At 38.2% G+C, this 23892-nt stretch overlaps 1 protein-coding gene across 2 annotated transcripts in view; it reads left to right on the top strand.

Annotated features, from left to right (window-relative positions):
* Positions 1-23892, top strand: part of LOC122809177 — a 519088-nt gene that overhangs the window by 395765 nt on the left and 99431 nt on the right. For both annotated transcript variants that reach the window (XM_044080476.1, XM_044080477.1), the window contains one exon: positions 4368-4727. In XM_044080476.1, the coding sequence (XP_043936411.1) occupies positions 4368-4727 (360 nt within the window). The remainder of the gene's footprint in view (positions 1-4367; positions 4728-23892) is intronic.

Genomic DNA, 23892 nt, shown 5'->3' with positions numbered 1-23892 from the left:
TTAGAAAATATTTTCCAGTTCTTACATAGTATCTTACCAATTGCATCACTGTCCACAGTGTAAGTTGTGACAAATGCCTTACCATAATTTTTAGTATTGTTACCTATAGCATGTCTGTCATTAACATCCTCTATAATCTGAGTAGTAGAAGCCCTAAAAAGAGATAGGGTGGTGCCTTCTAACCTTTTAGCACTAACCTCACTACAAATACTAACAATCAATTGCAACAGATACCCTCTTGCCTGAAACATGTCAAGAGGTTTGTTACTTTCTTTCTCAAACATATTGTCATCAGAAATCATTTTAGCCAGATGAATAAATTGTCCCTTTACCACCCCTTTCTTAACATGCCAAGGGTGGCAACTTGTGTAATGCAAGAGGGAATTTGAATAGTGGGGTTTCCTATAAATGTTAGTAGTAAGCTTCTCCTCAACTTGATCTTTGGCTATTAGAACATCTAGGCAGCTAATACTTTCAATGCTATAGGAATAAGTAAATTTCAAACACGAGGTAGTGGAATTCAAATAGTTTACCAAGACAGTTACATATCCGTCATTCATTTTCCCTGCTAAAAAAATAACATCCAAAAATCTGGCCTAGATATTTAATGCCTGTACTTTTGAGCTATTCAGTATGTACTGTTTTTCCCACTGCACCATAATTATATTAGCAAACAGGGAGGTGCAAGCCGCCCCCATTGCTACACGCCTCTTCTGCTTAAAATACTGTCCTTCAATATAAACAAAGTTGTAGTCTAAAATTATTTCCATCAATGTAACTAAAACTTCAATTTCATTAAAAGAATATGTTCTTAAATCCACTAGAAATTCCCTAAACCATTCAAGACCCTGTTGGTGGGGAATAACATTGAATAAACTAACAACATCTACTGTTACAAAACCTAATGCTTTTGAATAGTTAACTCCCCTAAGTTTTGCCAAAAAGTCCCAGAGTCCTCACAGAGATGGTGGTATCTTGCTAAACAATTTTTAAGCTTCAAATCCAAGTATTTTGCCATGGCATGTACCTTAAAAGTACTGGCATTAACAATTGGCCTCATAGGAGGATCCCTCAAATCTTTATGAAGCTTTAGAATGCCAGAAATGGTTGGCACTATAGGATCTTTCACTTTAAGGAAATTCCGTGTTTCCCCATCTATTTGCCCTTGATCAAACATGTCTTGCAAGAAAAAATCTATTTTCCTGTATGCCACATGAATATAATTTCATGTAGTTTCTTCATACATATCATCATTAATGTGAAAAAACATTTTGTTAAAATAGTCTTAAATATACGTTATGACCCCCCCACCTTTTAAAAAGCTTTAAAAGCTGTTTTTACCTTCTGTTGCTGTTATTAGTAGGCTGGCAATGTCCACTGCTAGTCTCTGGCAACAGATCTCATCTTATCAGTGCTTAGGTATCTTTAGAAAGTTTTAAGCACCTCTAAGCACTGTTTGGATTATCCCTGGGATTCATTAATGCCTGCATTATGTGTACACTAAGTATACGCTGTTCTGAGTGAACATGCAAAACAAGCAGAACTCACACTTTCTTCTTCCTAATTTTAGTTTCCCTACTGATTATCTTGCAGCTTTTAATACTGCGGGGATTCATAAAGGTTACCACAAACCACAGACTGCATGTACAATTAGTGTAATCTTTCTGATTGACCAGAAAGCACAAAACATGTAGTAGGGATGTTCCTGAATACATACCGTGTACACTTAGTATAGGTGTTATTGAGTCTGGCCCCGTGTCTCACCCTTGAGAATCACTTAACAGGTTTATCCTTTTCCCAGTTTTGGAGCTTAATCACAGAGCTTCAAGTACAACAAAATAATAACTAGTATTCATCTGTGATGCAATTTGGTATTCTGTCATTGTATTTCTGAATGAAATGCTCACAGTAAAATTTAGACCATTCTTATCATCCATCCAAAGTGATCATTGACAGCAGTTAATTTGGAATACCATTCTTTTTACAGCATATCTTATAAGATACAACGTACAAGACATGAAGTTTACACCCTTATCTACATATCAGAGACTGGGACAATGAATGCAGATACACAACACTGCACTACACAAGAATGGGGTTTTGCCACTGAATTATTCCTATTTGGAAAGTGGCAGTGCAAGATGTTTACTGTATTTAAAGGAAAGAGAAATCAAGTAATATGAAAATTATTTTATTGGCATGACCCTAGCTTGACATGCCTGTGGTGCACGGTGGTATGTTTAAAAACTGGTATGAAGATGATTTTGTAATAAAAAGCAAAGAACTGAATAGCAAGTCAATAGATAATAAGTGTCTGTCAAGCTTCTGATCTGCTATAGGAGTTAATATTATAAAAGAACAAACTGGTAATTTGTTACCCTCTGTCATAATACAAGAGCAACATTCTGAAATTGAAGTGGAAGAAGCATAGCGTTTGTCAGTGCAGGTACTGTGACATTAGTCAATATAGTTCCTTAAAGGGTACTATAGTCATTGTCAACCTGGATGACACCTAGTTCCTTTAGATACTACACTTCTCACATAGCAGTTGCATTCCTGAATCGTGCTTCTAGACCTGGTGGGTGAATCATTGTTAGGTTCCTAACAAGAACTATAGTGGGATATAAACCTTCAGTGTGTTTGTGTGTACTGTGGGGGTATCAAGGCCCAGTTATCTTTGTTCCTACATAATGACTGGAATTATTTTTATTATTCTTCTCCTTATATTCTGCGCACAACTGCCCTTAATCATTGCAGAATATTATAAAGTACTCCTACACATTCTAGAAACTATGCTACGTATTTGCAGGAATGTGAGTCCAATTTTAGCTGTTTTTTTTCTTTCTGTCTTCCTTCCTTGCCTTTTTTATCATCTAGTTCTGATGCTAATGGTCCCTGGATCGGAACTGTTTTTCTCACAAGGAGGGCAGGCAGATGTTTATGTTTATAACAGATGGAAACAGCATTGTAGATGATGGGAAGATACATTTGAGAGTAGGGTTAATTATAACTTTTCATTAGTATACATACAGTTCAACTTGGTTTGGCCTTTAACATGAAAATATCCAATACTTTAAAAAGTCCTGACCTGCACACAATCGCTTTCCTAAAAGTGGCAATAGGATGTACAGCTCTTGGTAAGGCTTATAAAGACTTTCAGAAGAAGCATATTCATATTTAGAAGCTTCATTTGTAGGCATCAAAAAATGCTCCCTAAACCACATTTAAAAATACAAAGAGCATCAAAATGCACCAGCATAAAGTGGTGCATATGCTGTTATACAAGAACTCATGTCACAGTTTAAGCACATTGCTTGTGCACAAGTTAAAAACTGCAGTGACAAACTAAACAACAGTTATTTTTGCAAAATTCAACAGACCCTAATACAATGAATATGTTCCAGATCCTAGGTATCGTCAAGCAATATGTAAGATCTTAGTTTGAACCAAGATGAAACTGATTTTTGCATCTGTCTTAAGTACTTGCACATATCAATGGTGGGGTACAAAAAATGTCTGGAGCGCTGCAGAATAGAAAAGAAAGGCTTGCTGTTTTCAGGGCAAAGTAAAAGCAGTCTGTTCAGTCATTTGTGTCCTAACACTACTTAGCAGATAAGTGAGTTGTAATGTTTTCCCCAATACTCAGAATTGAATCTTAGTACCAAAATAGGCATTGTCCTGGCAATAACACCATAGCCATAAAAGCTTACAGACCAGTCACAGTTAAAAGTATGTTGCGGTTGTCCCTGATCTATTTTCACCCCAGTATATTAACTGTTATATAATCTGCTGTGCCAGGCTTCCCAGTCACCCCATGTCCTACTGACACTCATTGCCCATTATGTCACACCACGCAGAACCCATGTTAGACTCATGTTTGCTCAAACCTCATTCCACTGGTGCCAACTATTAGACTACTTGTGCTGGTTTAGTGGGACAGATATATATGTAGATATTTTGTGCTGATACAGTAAATGTTGACTGTCTGGGTGCAGCAACTCTCATCCTTGTAGATAGAGGACCACAGTTTTTTATACAAATGATCATAAAGTCACAGCTGGATACTGATGGCAGTGTAGTCCTAAAGAACTGCACATTGCTGCAACCTGTGAATTGAAATATTGTTTCTCTACTCTTCTAGATTAAAGACTAGCAGAGGGAATGTCAGTTCAGCCAGATTTCTGAAAATTGCAAGTTCAGAGAAAACAGCTTACACCATCAATACCACAGTATAAGTTATTGGTATTAACAAACTTACATATTATGAGTGTACATTTTATGGCTTTCTTCTATTTGTTTTGGAAACATTCAAAATGATGACTGCATTTCTTGCAACCTGTTTACATAAATTAATTATTCCATTTCAGTGTGGCTATGTGAAAATCTTGTGGTTACACAATACCCAAACTTCATTGCTGGAAGAAAGGGACATGCAATCACTCTGAACTGTGACGTAGTCCAAAACAAGAGTAAAGAAATACATAGACCAGTTTTATACTGGTACATCAAACTCCCTGGTCAGGAACCAATGGTTATACACCCAGAGCGTACTAAAGAGTATGGTGATCGTGTGGAAAGAATCAGTCCTAACAGTCAAACAGACAAATCAGTAAAAATCCATGGACTACGGTTTAGTGATAGCAGAATATATTACTGCATGATGTCATTTGTGTTTAATGAAAAACCTGTATCTAAAGATGGAACAGGAACACAGGTCTTTGTCCATGGTAAGTAATGCACACACTTTTCAGCTGCTGAAAGGTAAGACTCTTTGATGTGTCTAGTTTTAATTTGATCCCATAAATACTGATAATGTATTAGAATATGAAGAACTATAAGTCATAGCATCACTGCAATGATGCAGTTTTCCAGTAGTACTGATTATGTATCACTGCAATGTTAGATAGGTACAAATTGGTCAGGATGCTTTACTTGTGGAACCACTGTATCAGTTATGTTACTGTACTAGTTATTCTTATAAGACATGGGCAGTACCACTGTGTTATCTACTGTAATGCACTGTGATGATGCTTTACTGTAAGTTATACACTGTGTGCAGTGTGGACACATTGCTGTACCGGGGGGGAGGGGGCTTTCTTATCATCTTATTCACTGTAATGCAAGTTTTTAAACATAACAGAAAAATGAACTAAACAAGAGTCCTGTAAGTATTGATAAATATATATATATATATATATATATATATATATATATATATATATATATATATATATATATATCTATATATATATATATATATATATATATATATATATATATATATATATATTAGGGTTGCCACCTATCCTTTTTTTTCTGGACTATCTGGAAATCAAACTGAATGTATGCTAGTCAGGAAAACACTACTCATACTCTGGTGGTGACAAATTTACTGTGTTTTTTTGACAGAAAAACATCGCAAACAAGGAAAAGAGATTGTTCATCCTACCCTTGATGTGACTGTGATGCCACAAAATGGTTTGTGGCCTTGGTCCTGTTTTGCCCACAGTGAAAGGTGGCAACCCTAAGATATATATATATATATATATATATATATATATATATATATATATATATAGATATATATATATATATATATATATATATATATATATATATATATACATATACATATTATATATATATATATATCTATAAAAAAACATAAAATTCAGAACGACATTCCAAGCAACCCTCTGTTTAACCAGAATGGCTAAGTAAATGCTGTGAAAAATAAGACTATAGTAGCACTGATGACTCCAGGGTATGAAGCCAGTATGCTGCTATAGCCTTGAGCTGTGAGCTGTTAGCTGTTGTATTACATTGTAGAAGTCAAGAACAATAGTGACAACCATGGCAATTATTTAGTAACTTTTAACTTTACTGGAAAACAAGTTCCATAGAAAACAATGCCAAAATACATTATATGTGTGAGAAAAATAATTAAACATAAAACACAATTAAACTATGAAAGACAGTACAATCAACATCAGAAACATCCAAACAAAATCCAAAGGCATCAGTACAAAGTAATATAAAACAGTCCCAATAATTTCAGTGAGGAAAAACAGTGAGATTACCAAACCTACAACAATTAAAATGCACTACACAAACACATAAACATGTACTTGCACTTAAACAAAACACAAAAAAAAAACCACAAAATTAACATCAATCAATCTACAGTACTAAAAAGCCATAACAATTTAAGATGCAACTACATAAAACAATGTCCATGACAACAACAACCAATACCAGCACTTACACAAAACAGTAACTAAAAAAAAAACAACCACACAACACCAAAATCATACAGAACAATAAAGACTAGTTAAGCACTATGAGTTTCTGTTGGAATTTGGAGAACCTCATTTCTGTTGCTGGAAATACCAACACTAAAAGTGCAAAGCCATGAATACATACAAACTCCAAGACTGCAATATTTCAGAGTTTACCCTGAACTCTAAGATACAGCAGTCTTGGATTTAATGCATATAAACAGAAGATATGTGAAGACATAAACTCCTTCCTCAGAAGCAGCAGCATTCCTACAAAAGTATGTCAATGCACTGGTAGCAACACTAAATAATTACAATACTGTGTGTATAATCTTTGTAGTCAGCCACTCACAATTACAAATCCCAGAGTTAAAACAAACAACTGAACAATCACATATTATCAAAGAATCTCAAAATAATAAAGAAATTAAAAGGAGCATAACCAACAAGAAAGAACAGAAAAAAACAAATGTGGAAAAAATAGCAGCAAACAACAAAGAAAAGCACAGGTTTTGAAAAAGAAATTAGCTGAAGAACGGGAAATGAAAAATGGAAAAAAGCATACTGCAACATTACAAAAAAGTAGAAGTGAGGAGGATGACATAAAAACTTAAAAAAACAATGGATGAAAATAAACAAGTCAAGTGTGACAAACCTGAAAAAGATAGAGAAATAACAAAAGAAACAAATAAAGAAAATACAAAAAGCCATACAAGGAAACAACTGAGAATACATAAATAAGTACAGAGCACAGTGATAAAATAATCAAAGGGCAGGCTTCAATATACTGTACAAAGTTTGCTAAAACCATGTGCCCATCACGCCACGATGCGCACAAGATAGCACAAGCACCACCTGGGGAACATCAGCAGAAAGGGGTTCTACTCCATTAAGTGCCAGGTTGTGTGTAATGTTAGGGGAATCATTCTGGATGCATGTGCAGGCAACCCCAGCAGTTACCACACCTCCCATATCTGGCACACCACAAAGCTGTACCACAGGTGTTCCAGGGGTGATGTCCCACAAGGCCATTTAATGGGGGATGCAGGGTTGTACTCAAACCATGGCTGATGATGCTCATCAGAAATGCACACCCACCCACAGAGGAATACTACAATAAGGCACATGTTCAAACAAGAATGATCATAGAGCATGTGCTTGTGTTGTTGAAGTCACAGTTTCAGTGCCTAGATATACTGGTGAGGGGGGGCTCTGCAGGGCTTGTGCCAAAATTATCACAGTCTGTGCTGTCCTACACAATATCATCCTGCAAAAACAGCTGCAGCAGAAACTCAAAGGGCTAGGAGCAAATGTTTCACCACCAATGGCACAGTAATCACATCCACGTGCAGGTGAGGAGTCAGGAGAGAACCCCCAGCTGCTGCGGGGATAGGTAAACATAAATGTGCACAATATGCCCTCACCCTGGACAAGAGGCAATGGGTACCACACATGTTCACCAGTTTGGGGGTACACCTGTCATCCTATGCACATACATACAGTAAAATTGATGCCAGACAAGTCTCACACACTTTACTACCTCATGTAATGGCTGTGTACTGCTAGCATCAGACAGAGTCAGCCCTAAATGACAAAAGTTGTAACTTCAGGACTATCAAGGTAAGTGCTGAATCTGTAATATAAAAATAAATGTGTAAGAACTTGAATAAATGGCAGATAGCTGCCTAACTAGTACTTGTAAATGTGTGTGAGTTGTCTAGCAATGCCATCAATTTCTGACATGACTGACATCTGTAATATATACTTATGTAGTTTACCAAATAACTTGACCTGTGCAACTGAAAAACCGACTATAAAAAAAGCAGTCAAAAAAGTGTTTTATCTTACACTCTCACAAGTGAAGCAATACGCATGATTGAAAACAGTATCCTCCTCTTCAAGTTTCCTAGCTACACAGTTACCTTTCAGTGTAGATTCAGCCCTCTGACCACTCTAAAGATGCAAAAGAGGTGTGAGCTCCTTAGAATTGCTGAATACCAAACTTTTGACTTCATGTTTCAGATGTAAACATAGTGTAGCCCCTACATCATTGTTAGGTGATAATGGCTTCCAACTGTGAATGATTACTCAGGCTGAAGCAAAGCATAGTAATGCACAGACACCCTTCACTGAATTGGGTATGTAAGTGAGAATACACTTGCATGGTGTGGAACTAACTGCAATAAGCTTTTAAACAAAATACCTCACATGTGTATTTCCTTGGCATAACAGCAAAGTTTCCTGCCTTTGTATTTGTATCACACCTTGAAAGAAATATGAGAGAATATACTCTAGAGATTACATGTGTGATAGAAAGCAGAGATAAGGGAATGATTTCCAGAATACAAACAGAAGGCAGAGCTGCAGTTTTGCAAACATATTCATAAATATTGTGTGATCACTCATTACACGAAATATGTTATTTACACATTTACAATCAACTGAGAATGTTCAAATGTATGAACTATTTAATACTGGGTATGAAATGTGAATTCCTTGTATGTACATGATTTGGCTGGTATTGCAAAGCTGTGTATATGGCAAAGAGAGAGATAACTTGCTATAACCATGTTGTGTTCATCCAATAGTCTGATGGTTGAAATCCAGAGTGGTCTGATGGCTTAACCTAACTTTCTAGCCCAACGGATCCTGGAGTTCATAAATTCAAACGCCATGGAACAGCTAGTCACTGTTCCCACGAGAGGAGAAAATATACTAGATCTCATTATCACAAACATGGGGACAAAATGCTCCACACCGGAAGTATATCCCTCATTGGTGAGATCTGATCATAAACTAATCTCACTGGAAATCCACATCCCGCCCCCACCCCAAACAAAAAAGACCACAGTGAAGAACTTCTCTAAAGCAAACTTCACACTACTCAAGACTGGTGTGGTATCCTTCAAGGCCCCTGAGCCAGTGGAAACCACAACCGAAGCCCTTACAAATGCCTTCTATGAACACCTCCAGGACTGCATGGATCAGGCAATCCCAAATAAAACCAAGACTCTTTCCACAAAGGGCAAACTTCCAGTCTGGTGGACCCCAGCCATTAACAAACTTTACAATAAGAGGAGAAAGCTATTACACGATAGAACAAAATCCATAAAAGGGAAGTCACTGATCATTATTAGTAAAAAAATACGAGCACTCATAAAATCAACTAAGGCCAATTTTGAGAGAACAATTGCCATAGATTCAAAAGACAATCATAAGGCCTTTTTCAGCTATGTTAGGAACCTGGGTGGAAACTCCCAGATATGCTCAGAATTAGTCCAAAATGATACAAAAATCACTGAACCCATAGACATTGCCAACATACTGGCAGACAGGTTCAGTGCAAACTTCACCTAAAGGAGAGATAACTATCCCAGCGGAGTGTAGCCTCCCAGACATCTCAAATGCGCAGGTGAAAGCTGCTCTCTCTAAAGCTAAAAACACAGCATCAATGGGACTGGATGGTGTCCCTGGCTGTGTGCTACATGAGCTAAATGAGGAATTAAACCCGCACATAAGGCAGCTGTTTAATCTCAGCCTTACCACAGGATACGTGCCCAAGGAGTGGCGTACGGCAACTGTGGTCCCACTCCCATAAGCTTAACAAGTCTAGTCTGCAAAGCTATGGAGAGGATCATAATGGAGCTCATAAACAAAGATATAGGGGACTTGAAGACATTGGACCTGACCCAGTTTGGCTTCGTCAAGGGCAGATCATGCCTTTTGAACTTGGTCGACTTCTTGAAACAGTCACCAAGGCCATTGTTGAGGGAAAGGCAGTCCATACAGCCTACCTTGACTTGCAAAGGCCACAATACCCCACTCGTGTATTGTAGAAAAACTTACCAGCTTAAATATAAACCCATATGTCACAAGATGGGTTGCAAACTGGCTTAAGGACAGAACCCACAGGGTTAGAGTTGCTGGCGCTATGTCAGACTCCAAGCCAGTCACAAGTGGTGTCCCACAGGGCTCGGTCCTTGGCCCCCTATTGTTCGACATCTACTTGTCAGAAGTACAGGCCAACATGGGAGGACTTTGGCTGACAAAGTTTGCAGACGACTGCAAACTGGGCGCCATAGTGGAAAGTGTATCGGACATGGATATCCTTCAGAAGGGACTCACGGAAACAGATAGCTGGTGCCAGAGCCATGGCCTGAAGTTAAACGCCAAAAAATGTATAGTCATACCCTTCGGGAAAAACAAGGTAACCCCAAGCTACCATATAGGTGGCAATCCACTAAGCACAGAAGAGGTTATCAGGGACCTGGGGACCCAGGTTGACAGTGGCCTTTCTTTTGACACTCACATTGCTAAAGTGGTTAGAAAGACCTTCTACATTGCCCACCTGATCATGAAGGGATTCACATCCAGATCTAGTGAGGTTATTGTTCCTCTGTACTTTTCACTTATCAGACCAATGATCGAGTACAATGCCCCATTCGGGATGTATCTCACCCGACATCTGCAGCAATTGGAGAGACCCCAAAAGTTCCTCACCAAAAGGATAAAGGGACTCCAAAATCTGTCATATGCTGCCAGATTGAAGAAACTCCAGCTCTATTCAGTCGCATACCGTCTGCTCAGAGGTGACATGTGCCGGACATACAAGGCCATGTCCAACCCGGAATTAATGGACATGCTCCACCTCAAAAAATCCAAATCCACCAAAACCACTAGAGCAAGCGACTTAAACCTTAGCACGGATATAAATAGGACGTGCTGGAGGGATAGATTTATCACTCAGAGACTCCCTATGCTGTGGAATAAAATCCCGGTCCATGTGAGTCAGAGCACCTCGCTGGCTCTGTTCAAGAGAAATCTTGATCTGTGGATGGGAGATTGTAGATTTACCCCGGGAATCATCTCTGTGTCACTGCTGGACAGAGGCACAACAAACTAATGGGCACAGTATTTTTTCATATAAAAACTTTGGGCTAGGCTTATAAATGCCTTAGGGCAGATAGTCTAGTATAAACCTATGAACCTATGAACCTATGAATGTAGGTAAAGTGGGGTTGGAGTCCCACAGTAGTTATTTTTACTGAGGAAAGGTCATAATGTGTATTTATACAAGTAATATATGATTGCTATTCCGTTTCACATTTGTGAGTTGCCTATCTATGCACAAACATGGTTCACTGCTTAAAGAAAAAAGTGAAAATTTTAATTTGGTTCTCCTTACTTCACACAAACAGGCTCAGTAGCGATGCATGGCTGTCAGCATTCTGAACAGTACTGAGCATGGAATATAAAGCTGTTATCTAGCTTTCCATGCAGCACCAGGTGTAAGAGCAGTGAATTTATGGTCAGAACTCAGGTGACCTAGAGTTCAAATCCAGCACACTCCATTCCTTAGGAAGGGTGTCCCACTGTAGTTTTATACAAAACTTTGATTATAAAGGTAATACTAATTACCAATAGCTATGTGTAACAGGTTTATTGACAGAAAGGTATCATTACTGTTTGCATACATTTTACTTTTGTAGGTATCATGCATTATGTGTGTAACTGGATCAGCATGACAATGATGTTTATGCAATAAAAATGCAGTTGCATATCTCTGATGGACACAACAGTTTACTGACAATCATCTACACCCTTCCTATAACCCAAGTATAACTGTAAAACATAATGTATTGTGAGGTATATATCATAACTCTAAACTCTATTACTAAAGTCATGCAAGTCCGTCCATTTCCTTTATATTGTCAAACATTAGTCTTACCTCACACTTGAGAATGCATAAGGCAGGACCTTTTAATGTCACACACATACAGGCTCTTTTGAAGTATAGCACCAGTCACTCTTTAAACTATACAAACAAAATAGCCACAGGAACGGCTCCAACGTGAAACCGGTGATGAAATGTTTAATGGATAAACAGCAAACATGACAGCACAGCACAGTCACAATAGATCACAACAAATAAGGCAGTAAATTTGGTGCAGTATTAAGCGATTTTCGTCAGTTGAATAAATAGACTTCTTCAGATACTAGTACACCATTTGCGCGTTACTTTAAATGTGGTTCCTTGAATCACATGTTCAAAGTTCCGTTTAAATTTAACCCTGTATAGGCTTGTGTAAGCCCTCCGCTTTATATAAATGTAAAAAACTGTATATAATAAGTGTTAGAAACCTTAAAAACATTATGAAACATTGTAAAACATTGTTAAACATTATAAGAGTTGTGTGAACACTGTCTTACATCTATTTAAGTTAACCCAGTTGAGTTATACATATTTTTTAAAAACAAACTCGAAAAATCGAGAATGTCTATAATCCCTGCTATACTACTTTAACTTATTGCACATTCTATACATTACTTTTCTTTAAAAATACAAAAAATAATAAATAAAATCTCTATTGTTTGATAAATTCTTGTGTAGTATGTAGTGAATAATAATAATAACTAAAATCTACACCCAATGGCATTAATATATGCTCTAATATATAAATTAAAAAGATATATATTTTTATTTTTATTATAAGCAAAGAATAAAAATAAAAATATATATCTTTTTAATACGGACATATAAATACATATTTTTCGAGTTTGTTTTTAAAAAAATATGTATAACTCAATTGGGTTAACTTAAATAGATGTAAGACAGTGTTCACACAACTCTTATAATGTTTAACAATGTTTTACAATGTTTCATAATGTTTGTAGTACTAGTATCTGAAGAAATCTGTTTATTCAACAGATGAAAAGTGTTTAATACTGCACCAGATTTACTGCCTTATTTGTTGTGATCTATTGTGGCTGTGCTGTGCTGTCGTGTTTGCTGTTTATCCATTAAACATTTCATCACCAGTTTCAGGTTGGAGCCATTCCCGTGGCTATTTCATGTGTATTGCAGTTTGTGTTTCGTCTCTCTTCACTCTTTAAACTATGTATCTATAATGACCATAGCTAGTAAACACTTCTTCTGTGGCAATAAGGTATAAGCACCTATGTGGAAATGTATGTATTCTGTCTTACATAGGTTTGAATCCCACATTGTACAAATTATTTTTAACAGTGCATAAGTCACCACAAAATATGTAGCAAGTCATCCCACTGATCCCTCCAAAGTCATGGCTTAACAGACAAGTCATTTACCATTTCAGAGATGACCACTGGACAAAGTGTGACCAGTTATTGCAGCACTTAACATAAATCAATGCCAACTCTGACATCATCATTGGTGTTTAATAAAATCCCTTCCTCCTTGTTTGGAAATGTTTCATTTTGCTTAACGTTGCTCAAATGTGGTTGGCATGGCTGTGCATATTTGCACGCTGGTCATAAAATGTGATATCACAAATTGACAGAAAACCAATGCAACTGTTGCTGGAGGACATTTACAGACAGGGCAGGAGATGGGAAAGATGGTGCCAAATTCAGGCCACAGAGGTGTGGTTTGGAGGAGTCAAAAATATTTGTTGCACTCCTCGTGAAGAGCTACAGCTGTAGGGAGACTATACCGAGTCTCATTACAAAGCTGAGGCTTGGAAAAGCCTAGCCAAGGGGGTCTCTAGTGTGACTGGCTTACCACACAGTGGGGAGCAGTGTGGGCACCACTAGAGTGATGTGAAGAGGTGCAAGGAAGCACAACTCATGGCTGGATGACTGTCAAACTACTGACACCCTCTTCCAGTTGTGTAAGTATACAGATCAAGCAACTTGAAATAATATGAAATGCTGTACAGAGCCAAAACTGGTATGCATAATGCTTTCATGTCGCTTTTTCTCTCATTCTCTATTTTACATCTGCGGAGGAAATATTGGTGAACAAGGAGACACATGGTGAGAGGTTGGAGCGACTCAGAGAGGCAAGATGTATGTCTGCAGCACAACTGACCCTGATTGTAATAAATATATTGTGATTCCATAGATCAGTATCAAGTTCAGCATGTATATCTTAACTGTAACAGCAAGTGTTCATGATTGTTCTGTAGCTCTTGGTAATTGTATTAGGGAAGTGTAATAGTATATTCAGATGATGTGTGTTTAATTCCCACAAATAACCTATTGATTCACATTCAACAAGTATCATTTTTACATTTGAAATGCAGCAATATTGGCTTAAATGTCATTTTGTTAATTTTATCTGTAGTATCTTTTGAAGCATATATGGAATATATCTCTATACCAAGGATCTTCTTCTTCTTTCGGCTTCTTCCCGGTTAGGGGTCGCCACAGCGGATCACCTTGTCCGCACATTGAATGGCAGTGGAGTTTTACGGTGTTGAGTTGCCAGCCCAGCGCCCAACCTTCCACAGAAGGCACACTCACACGCACACCTAGGGCCAATTTTAGAGTGTCCAATCCACTTGCAGCATGTCTTTGGGATGTGGGAGGGAGGACATGCAGACTCCGCACAGAAGGCACCCCAGCCGAGGATCGAACCGGAGAACCTCTTATCTCTATACCAAGGATAACATGTAATAATTCACAATCATTTTTCAGACTATGAAAGCTCTATAGCTACTATAATAAGAAAAGCATATTTATAGTAGCAAACCATAAAGATGACATTTCATGCATCTAATATTCTATTTTCTCTTTTGTCTCACTCTCTCTCTTCTCTCACTATTTTTTTCTGGGTCATCTGGAAACACACCATTCTAATGTCATACCTTTCTGCCAATAAATAAAATGCATTCCACCACAGATAGATGGGCCAGCCACTGTGGCTTGGCCTGCCACCCCTCCACCAGCTGCCACACCAACACCAGCACCTCTGGGACCCAACCTAGCAGTACTGCCTCCACAGCCGCTGCACTACCTGTCCCATCTACATCAGGAAGCATTGCCCCAGCTGCTGGTGCAGTGGTCCCCTCCAGGCATATAGGTGGAGTCAGTGATTATGTCACCCACCAGAAACTGCCAGGGATGATATACAGCTCAAGCAATACAGACTGGCCATGGTGCTTGCATCAGCTGCATGGAAAGGCTGCTCATTAAAAGAGAAAAAAAAACTCTCATGTCAAGTAGTCTCACAGGGAACTGAGGGAACTGAGGAAAGGGACAGTGATGACAGTTCTGAGGTTGAGGACTAGATTCTCACTGCTCCCATGCTTGACAGACATGTACCTAAGATATCCCCTACCTATCCCCAAGCATGGTACCCCCCAAACTTTTCTTTCCATCATCATCCTTGTGTCTGTCTTGTTTATCCTGTTTGTCTGCATCTGCTTCCTCACGTACCCTACCTGCCTACCTGACCCTTACATTCCTATGCAACTTCCCAACGTTCCTCTCTTTTTCAAATGCAAAAAAAAAATTGGTCACCTGTCCCACAAAAAAATGTGTCCCATATACCCATACATAGCTGTCCACTTCACATATATGTGTCTTGACACACTTGATTTGGTCCAATTAGCCATACAACTTCACTGCATTGCTGTCACCCATCTGTGTTGTGGTGTCAGTCCAAATTCATCAAATTTTGTCTACATGTATACATTACTGTGTTGAAGAAGTGGATATCTATGGTTCTTTCCTAATTCCTGCCTGCAAATGCCTTTATTGCTTCCCCTTAATTCTTCCCTCTGCTTGCCCCCCTCCATTTCACCACTTTCCTATCAACCCCATTTTCACACATTTAATCTAGTCAAAAAATTGAATCACAACTCACATAGCCAGAAATGTCCAATAAAAAAGCCTTCACCTTATGTCCTGTGCATTTGTGTGGAATTTAGCAAAATGTACCAGTAACAATTGACAGTGAATGGCTGTTCATGTCCTATGGCAAAAACTGGTGAGTTTTTGCCTCAGCAGCATTAGTCCAGTTATTTCCACACAAAGGTGCTTAAACATGCTGCGTTATAAGAATACAGAGTAAAAGTACATTGAAACAGTTAGTCTGACAGTTCTGTAACTGATGGAGGAAGCAGGGTGTTATTTCTTATGTGAAGTGTTAAGATAAATCACTTGACTGAAATTTTCTTTTACCCATAGCATCAAGGGTTCGATTCCAGGCACTCCTCACATTTATTTCTTAGTGTGAGATTATATGTCTATGATACATTTAATGACCGACATCTTAACATTTGCCACAGTTATGAGTTCCCATAGAGATAAATTGGATAATGGTCAAAAAAATATTTACATTGACATTCATCCCTACAACTATGACACATTTATCCAACCTTGTTCTGTGTTGTCCCTCTCCTAATCTTCTGTACTCCTATGTCAGTCATTTAATTCTGCAGAGCATATCAGCTTAATAATGAGAACAGACCAGAAACATGTCCATGAATGTTACAATACACAAACATGGGTATGTGCATGTCCATCTCCCCTTGTATGCACTCTTTCACTCCCACCCCTCTTTACATGTGTGTATCTATTAGGCTGATAGATGAACAGGTTATATTATGGTTTCTGCATACTGACCTGAGTCTGCTGATGGATAATACAAACATGTTACCTTGGTTCAATAAGCGATCAGTGCTCCTATAGTGTGCAAGGCTTCAAACTCTGCTGTAGGATTCCCTTTGTGTCATGTTCATGTGATGATGGATAAAATGTTCATCTAATATGATCTACTCAGTTTGTTGTTTAGCCTAGCACCAAGCTGGTGGTAAAGCTGAAGGAGCCATCATGTTTTTCAGAAGATCCAAGGGCAGAACCCACTCGGCAGAAAATAGAAGTAGCAACTGAAAAACTATAGACCCAGTTGCGAGTTCAGTTAATAGGAAAAAACACAATAACAATACTTTGAGAAGATTAAACTGCAAAATATACACCTAGTAGTACCAGAGATATTTCACATTAAAGACAATCCACGTAAAAGCTTTAATGAATATTGCCAAAAATTCCATTGAAGGTAGCTTGAAAAATACCTTGAAGAAAAACACCAGTCTTCTTGTTTTTTCAGTATCTTTATTTTGGTTCAGAGTAGAGCAAGGTAGGTATTATAAACACATACAACAGATAATTATTATTCATCAGTTGTAAAGTCACTAACACTGTGAAACCAACAGAGTGGGAGTGGGCGGGATTGGTAATTAGATCTCGAGTTACCGTTCATTTATGCTGAATAAGAAAAATAAGAAAAATAAGCCATGAACCAACTGTACATACAGAATCCCGTGTTTGTTGATTATAATCCTTGTAATTAGTTAAATAAAAATAGTAATTCTAAACAAAAACTTTGAAAAAATGAGTATTTGTTATTGTATGAATAAAATGCTAAGAATGACATGTGAATGGTGGGCTTGTGAGGGGGGTGGGAGAGACAAAATCTAAATGAGTTTTTGTGGGCTAAAGCAAGTATTTATTTTGTTTAATTTAGTGTAAGAGACCCTTGATTATTGAAACATATATTCCATAAGAATTAATTATCTAGCTGAGTCCTGACACAGCCATGAAGTGAAAGAGCTGAAGGGTGAAGTGTAAGGACTGGTAGGGACTAGCAATCCAAATATGAAATGCAAAATTAAGGTGCATAACAAACCAGGGGTAGCCAGTAATGGAGAAATAATAAAACAGTAAGAATGTAACAAGGCTGTGTCAAGAACCATGAGCGTATTAACAAAAGAATCCCAATACCAGAATAATACTCTTACTAAAAGACATAAATGGATGACCTATAACAGGAACTACTCTCAAGCACATGAGAGCTAGGGGAGTAGAAGGCCAGGAGCAGTTGATCTTGGTATAGAGATTTCACATGAGCTTTGTCAGACCTGCTTGCTAATGTATTTGAAAATTAATCTAAAACTATTTTAAAACTCAAGGGGGAAAAATATATATATATATATATATATATATATATATATATATATATATATATATATATATATATATATATATGTATATAAACCTAAACTCAAATATTCCAGTTCTGCGATGAACTGACCCAAAGTTGGCTAAATGCAAAAAAAACAGAAAACACAAAAAAACAATATAAGGTTATTAATTATGAAGATGGCTAAACACAAATTAAAAATAATAGCAATATGACCTTTCCAAAACAATGAAAAAAGATAAAAGCTAGTATAAGAGCCAAAATTTAAACATCTAAGTTCTTTAGTGTCTTTTTGGTGTAGTGATAGTCCTAGGTCAGTAGTAGGCATGGTGGAATAACTTTCTAAGGCTGAGGACACTGTTGATAGAGATGGTAGTGTTCAGGGCAGGGGGTTTAGTCGCTTCAAGCCTTAGTTTTCCAAATGAGTACTTTCTTTTCCATGTGATCATTGTAGTTTCCATGGAATTTGATGTCTTCAAGTTGTTCCAAAATATGGAAGTAGAAAAAGTCATATCCCAGAGTGCAGAATAGTGTTTAGCGAGGGCATTTCTTTGGCCTTTTTTGCTTTATATCAGTGAGGTGTCTTGTGATGCACATTTTCAGTTTGTTAATTGTCTTCCCAATAGAAAAGGCATTGCATTTTGCACATTGTTCTGTGTAAATTACATATTTAGTGTTACAGTTGCTTTAGTGGTTGCTGCGGAATTTCTTTTTTGAGTTAGGGTATCGAAAGCTTGGTTTCCTGCTCATGAGTTTACAGTAACAGCAATCGGGAGGTCCACATCTATAGGTGCTATGTGGAAGATCTGGCGTGGGTTTTGTTGACTTAGCAGCCTGTTCCAAGTAGTCTCTTAGGTTCCTAGCTCCTCTAATACTGAAAGAAGGTTCCTTGGGGATGATGTTCTTAAGGTTGATGTTGCTGGTGAGAATGATCCCGTTATCTTTGATGCATCTGATGATGTCATTACAGTCAGTGGAGTAGTTTAAGGTCATCAACATGTCAAAATGTTGATGAGTTCTTGCTTTGTTTCTGTTGTCTTTGTTGTTGTGGTTAGAGAAGTCCAGCTTGTTCAGTTTCAATTCAAAAATAGGGTCAAGGGTCTTTTTTATTAACACCAAAGAATAACCACGCTCAAGAAAATCCTTCTCCAAGTTGATCATGTTCTTTATAAAGTCAGTTAGTTCCTTGGATAATCTGGTCATCCTGATCCCTTGTGATTTTATAACATTTGAATGGGTGCATGCTCTGGCTGTGTAATAAAAGGTTCACTCGGGTTGGTTTCCTATAGAGATGATTGGAGAGCTGTAGTTCCTTCTTGGTGATTATGAAGTCAAGAAAAATGGCTTGGTCCTGGTCGTGTGAGTTTGTGAATTTGAAGATGTCAGTGGATCTTTCGATATGTTTGTAGAATTCAAGCAGGTCATTCTTGGTACCATTCCAGATGATGAAGATGCCATTAATGTAGCTGATCTAATCTAATATGATGTGGAAATTGTCCTTACTATGAAGAAGCATACAGCACACTCTTGGCAGGATATCCGACCTTACACAAATAGTTAGCATATCTGCTCAGTCATACTAATCATTTCAAAAGATGTACTACCTCTTGTCATTTGTAGCAAGCTGCACACACAATCATCTTGTGATTTGCAGTGAAACCTGCAAAACAGCTACAAGTTGTATAAGTGTATTGAGGTAGGCATTACTGATACAATTTGGGGAGGATGCATACTTGTAGTTCTGATCACATTTACTTAGGTAATGACATCCTGATGCCATTTTTTAAAAAAAGAGAATAATCTGGATTTGAACCCTAACTTACCTGTATTTTGATAAGGAGCTCAGTGCTCTTACACCCTGTGCCAAAGAGAAAGCAGAGCAGTAGGTTTATTTCCCCACACTTGGTACTGTCCAGAGTGCTGACGGCTGTGCATTGCCACTGAGCCTATTTATAGGAAGGAAAGCAAACTAAATTAAATTTTACACTTTTTCCTTAAGCAGAGAACTGCATTTGCTCAGTGTTTAATGTTACACAAAAAGGGAAGGCATGGCCAACGGTTATGTATGTAATAAATGTTTGGCCCCAACATTTCAAAGTTAAACTACAGCATGTACATCACAGCATCTGCCAGCAATTTCTTCAATTACATATCTTGCAAGCCTGGCACATGAAACATTAAAAACAAACAGACATATTTTGCAGTTAAGCCCAATCAGAGCAGTTACTGTATGTCCCTGTTTGCACACAGTTTGGCAATGTGCACCAGTGAACACTGCTACTTCACAAGTCCAACTTGAATTCCTGAAATTCAAATCACACATGCACTAATTCTTTGCCATCATCTGTGCAAATCAGCTTCTCGGGATGCACTTTGTGATGAGGCGTATGGCATGTATAACTGTGGTTACGTGGCTGTAATCCTCCAATATATGGAAATGCATTCGTAAACACAGTAGAAGGCTAGTGACATTTGTGCTCAACTGACCATATATTTTTTGATATTCACATGTTTCTTGCAGCAATGCACTTGGAAATGATATATCAGTACTTGGGAAATTGTCAAACAGACTCCAGAATTAGATAACCTAACTGCATTGTTACATTTGGTTTGGGTTTATAGTGATAGAGGACACTGGTCATGCATGATCATAATTTATTGATATTGTCAGTAACTTGTATTAATGTGGAGATACCTTCTTCTGAATATGAAGACACATAACTCCATTACTGCACTACTGGTGTTTCCCATGTGTGTGTGTGTGTGTGTGTGTGTGTGTGTGTGTGTGTGTGTGTGTGTGTGTGTGTGTGTGTGTGTGTGTGTATCTCATCTAAACAATATCCTGAAAAGCAGGTACATATCTGTCACACTTCTGCATTATGCGTTCATGACAGCTTCTTTTATTTATGTTGCCAGGATGTATCTATATGTACTTATGCAAATTCTGGTCACACAAACAAATCACATGTCCTGGCTTTGCAAACAACTCTCATAACAGTATACAATACCTGCGACAATATAATGATGTCATTCTCTCTAAAGTGTACTCTGACAGTGTTAAGCTCAGACATCTGCATTGGTGCAAATGTTAAGTACTGTGTTCTCTAGCTTTTGTAATTGGATAAGTAGGCCTTCTAGTCTCACAGCAGTCAACCTCTGTATGAGTGTGTCTCTGCAGTCAGAAGAGCATGAGTACAGGTCCTGCTGCCTGCACTCAAGTAGCATTTTCAGGATACTTTTACACACCTACATGACTCCACAGCATTTTTATGCAGCCTCCCAACATCCTATTCTCAGCATAAACTGCTGATGTCATCCTCTATAAAGTGCACTGTGGCAGTGGTAAAGTCAGACTTTTGTAGTGGCATGAGCATTGAGTGCATTGTTGTGTAGCTTGTGTAGTTACAGAGATAGGGTTTCTAAACTCACAACAGTCAACTGGTGTATGTCTTTGCCTGAGTAGGTATGTGCATAGTCAAAAGAGGATGAGTCCAGGTCCTGCTGCCCTCACTCAAGTAACATTTACAAAATACTTTTACACTGCTATATGAGCCAACAGCAATTTCATGCAGCCCTCCAAAGATTCCACAGCAATTTCATGCATCCCTCCCAAGACTTCACAGCAATTTCATGCAGCCCTCCCAACATCTTCTTCTCAGAATACACTGCTGATGTCATCCTCTATAAAGGGCACTCTGACAATGTTAAAAACAAACTTGTGCTGTGATGCTACAATTAAGTACTGTGTTCTGAGCTTATATAATTAAATAGCTACAGGTTCTAATCTTGGTGCAGTCAACTTAAGTGTGAGTGTGTGTGTGTGTGTGTGTGTGTGTGTGTGTGTGTGTGTGTGTGTGTGTGTGTGTGTGTGTGTGTGTGTGTGTGTGTGTGTGTGTATGGGGGTGTCCCTTCTACTATCACTGTAGAAACAATTTTACAGCATGACATGAGTCTACATCTATGTCAGACACTCCTCCTGATATCTTCTCAGCAGACACTGCTGATGTCATCCTCTATAAGGTGCACGCTGATACTTTTTAAGATAGGCTTCTGCTGTAGAGCTAAAGATAAGTGCTGGATTCTGCAGCTTGTGTTACCTAGAAAGGTAGGGGTTCTAATGTCACAGCAGTCAACTTGAGTGTGTGTGTTCATTCAACTATCAGTCTTTACACAGTTTTTCACTGGGATATGAGTCCACATTTATGTCACACACTCCTGCCTAACATCTTCTCAGCAGGCACTGCTCTTGTCATCCTCTACAAAGTGCATTCTGAGACTATTAAATACAGACTTGTGCATTGGTGCTAGCATTAAGTACTGTGTTCTGCAGCTTGTGTAACTAGATAGGTAGGGGTTTTAATCTAACAACAGTCGACATGAGTGTGTTCTTTCAACTATCAGTCTGGAGGCAATTTTACAGTGGGATATGAATCCACATGTATGGCAGACTCCTCCTAAACATCTTCTTCTCAGCATACACTGCTGATGTCATCATCTATAAAATGCACTCTGACAGTGTTAAAGTTAGTCATTGACGGTGGTGCTACTGTCAAGTATGGAATCCAGTTTGTATACATACACAGGTGTGGTGTTTGAATGTGACCTCAGTCAAGTGGTGGGTGGGTATGGCTGGTGGTATATGATGGTCATTGTATGATGTTTTTAATCTCTTTTCATTTGACACCCTCTCATGAGAAGTTTTCACATAACCCCATGATCCAACATCCCCTGTTTCTCTCTGTCCTCATAAAATTCTTTCTGTGGAACCCTGAGAATGTCATTATCTCAAAGATGCATGCACAGATCATGAAGCAGAACCCCTCTGTCCTCATAACATCCTTTCTGAGGAACCCTGAGGATGTCATCATCTCAAAAATGTATGCACACATCATGAAGCAGAGCCCCTCCATTACCATCTGCAAGCCATCTCCAGACCACTGTATATGTGATTGCTAATTCTGTCCTGGGGTGGTGCACATGTCATATATGGACAGAGGCAGTCTGTAATACAATCAAACACAGGCACACATATGCACATACACCTACTATCTTCTATCAAATAGATATAGCAAGTTGAATTTAAATGGTATAATAATGGCTAGGATTTTATGTACTCTTGGCTGTTAGCCTAGTATGTCCTATGACCCTCTGAGGATTGCACGTCAATGCTGTTGTCATTCACATGTGCTATGTTGTGACATAGGTGTACTATAGCCCTACAACAGTGTATTCCAATCTGTGATTTCAGCTACTGTCTTGATGCCCACTGCTGCCATTTGTTTAGATGTTCCCTCTAAAACAGCTATAGTTATATGCCTTCTAATGACTGTGGACATGGGATGATGATATGTATATTGTTGCCTTACTAAGGCATGCCGTCTTGTAGTGGAGTATATCAACATTCTACATAGTTCTCATTCAAACATCATAGTGAAAGTTGCGGTATGGCACAGGTGTGCATGTGTACACCTGGCATCTGCAAATGTTATCTGACATACAGCAGTATTATTTAATACTGATTACAAAGGCACATATGCCTGGGTTCATCCACCTGTTGTAATGCTGTTATATACACAAACATATGACATGTTGAGATTCACTTGCAACCTTGGGGAATTTATTGTATGCATTGTTGTGCTGCTATTCACAAGGATCACACAGGTGTTCCCCAGAAGCACTGTGTGACTGTCAGCATTTGTGTCATTAACTGCTCTGCATGAACCGATTCCACCTCAGATGTAATGTGTCCATATGTGGTGTCAGAGCCCTCACCCACACATTTCCAATGATAAACATATAGGCATATAATGCACAACAGATGAAATGGCATGAAATAAGTAGAGTTGTACATCTGTGTTAAACAATTTC

The sequence above is a fragment of the Protopterus annectens genome, chromosome 8.part0 (assembly GCF_019279795.1).
Source record: "Protopterus annectens isolate FY-2018-M chromosome 8.part0, PAN1.0, whole genome shotgun sequence".
Lineage (NCBI taxonomy): Eukaryota > Metazoa > Chordata > Ceratodontiformes > Protopteridae > Protopterus > Protopterus annectens.
Note: the sequence above shows the minus strand (reverse complement) of the source record. Positions and strands in the feature narration are given on the sequence as shown.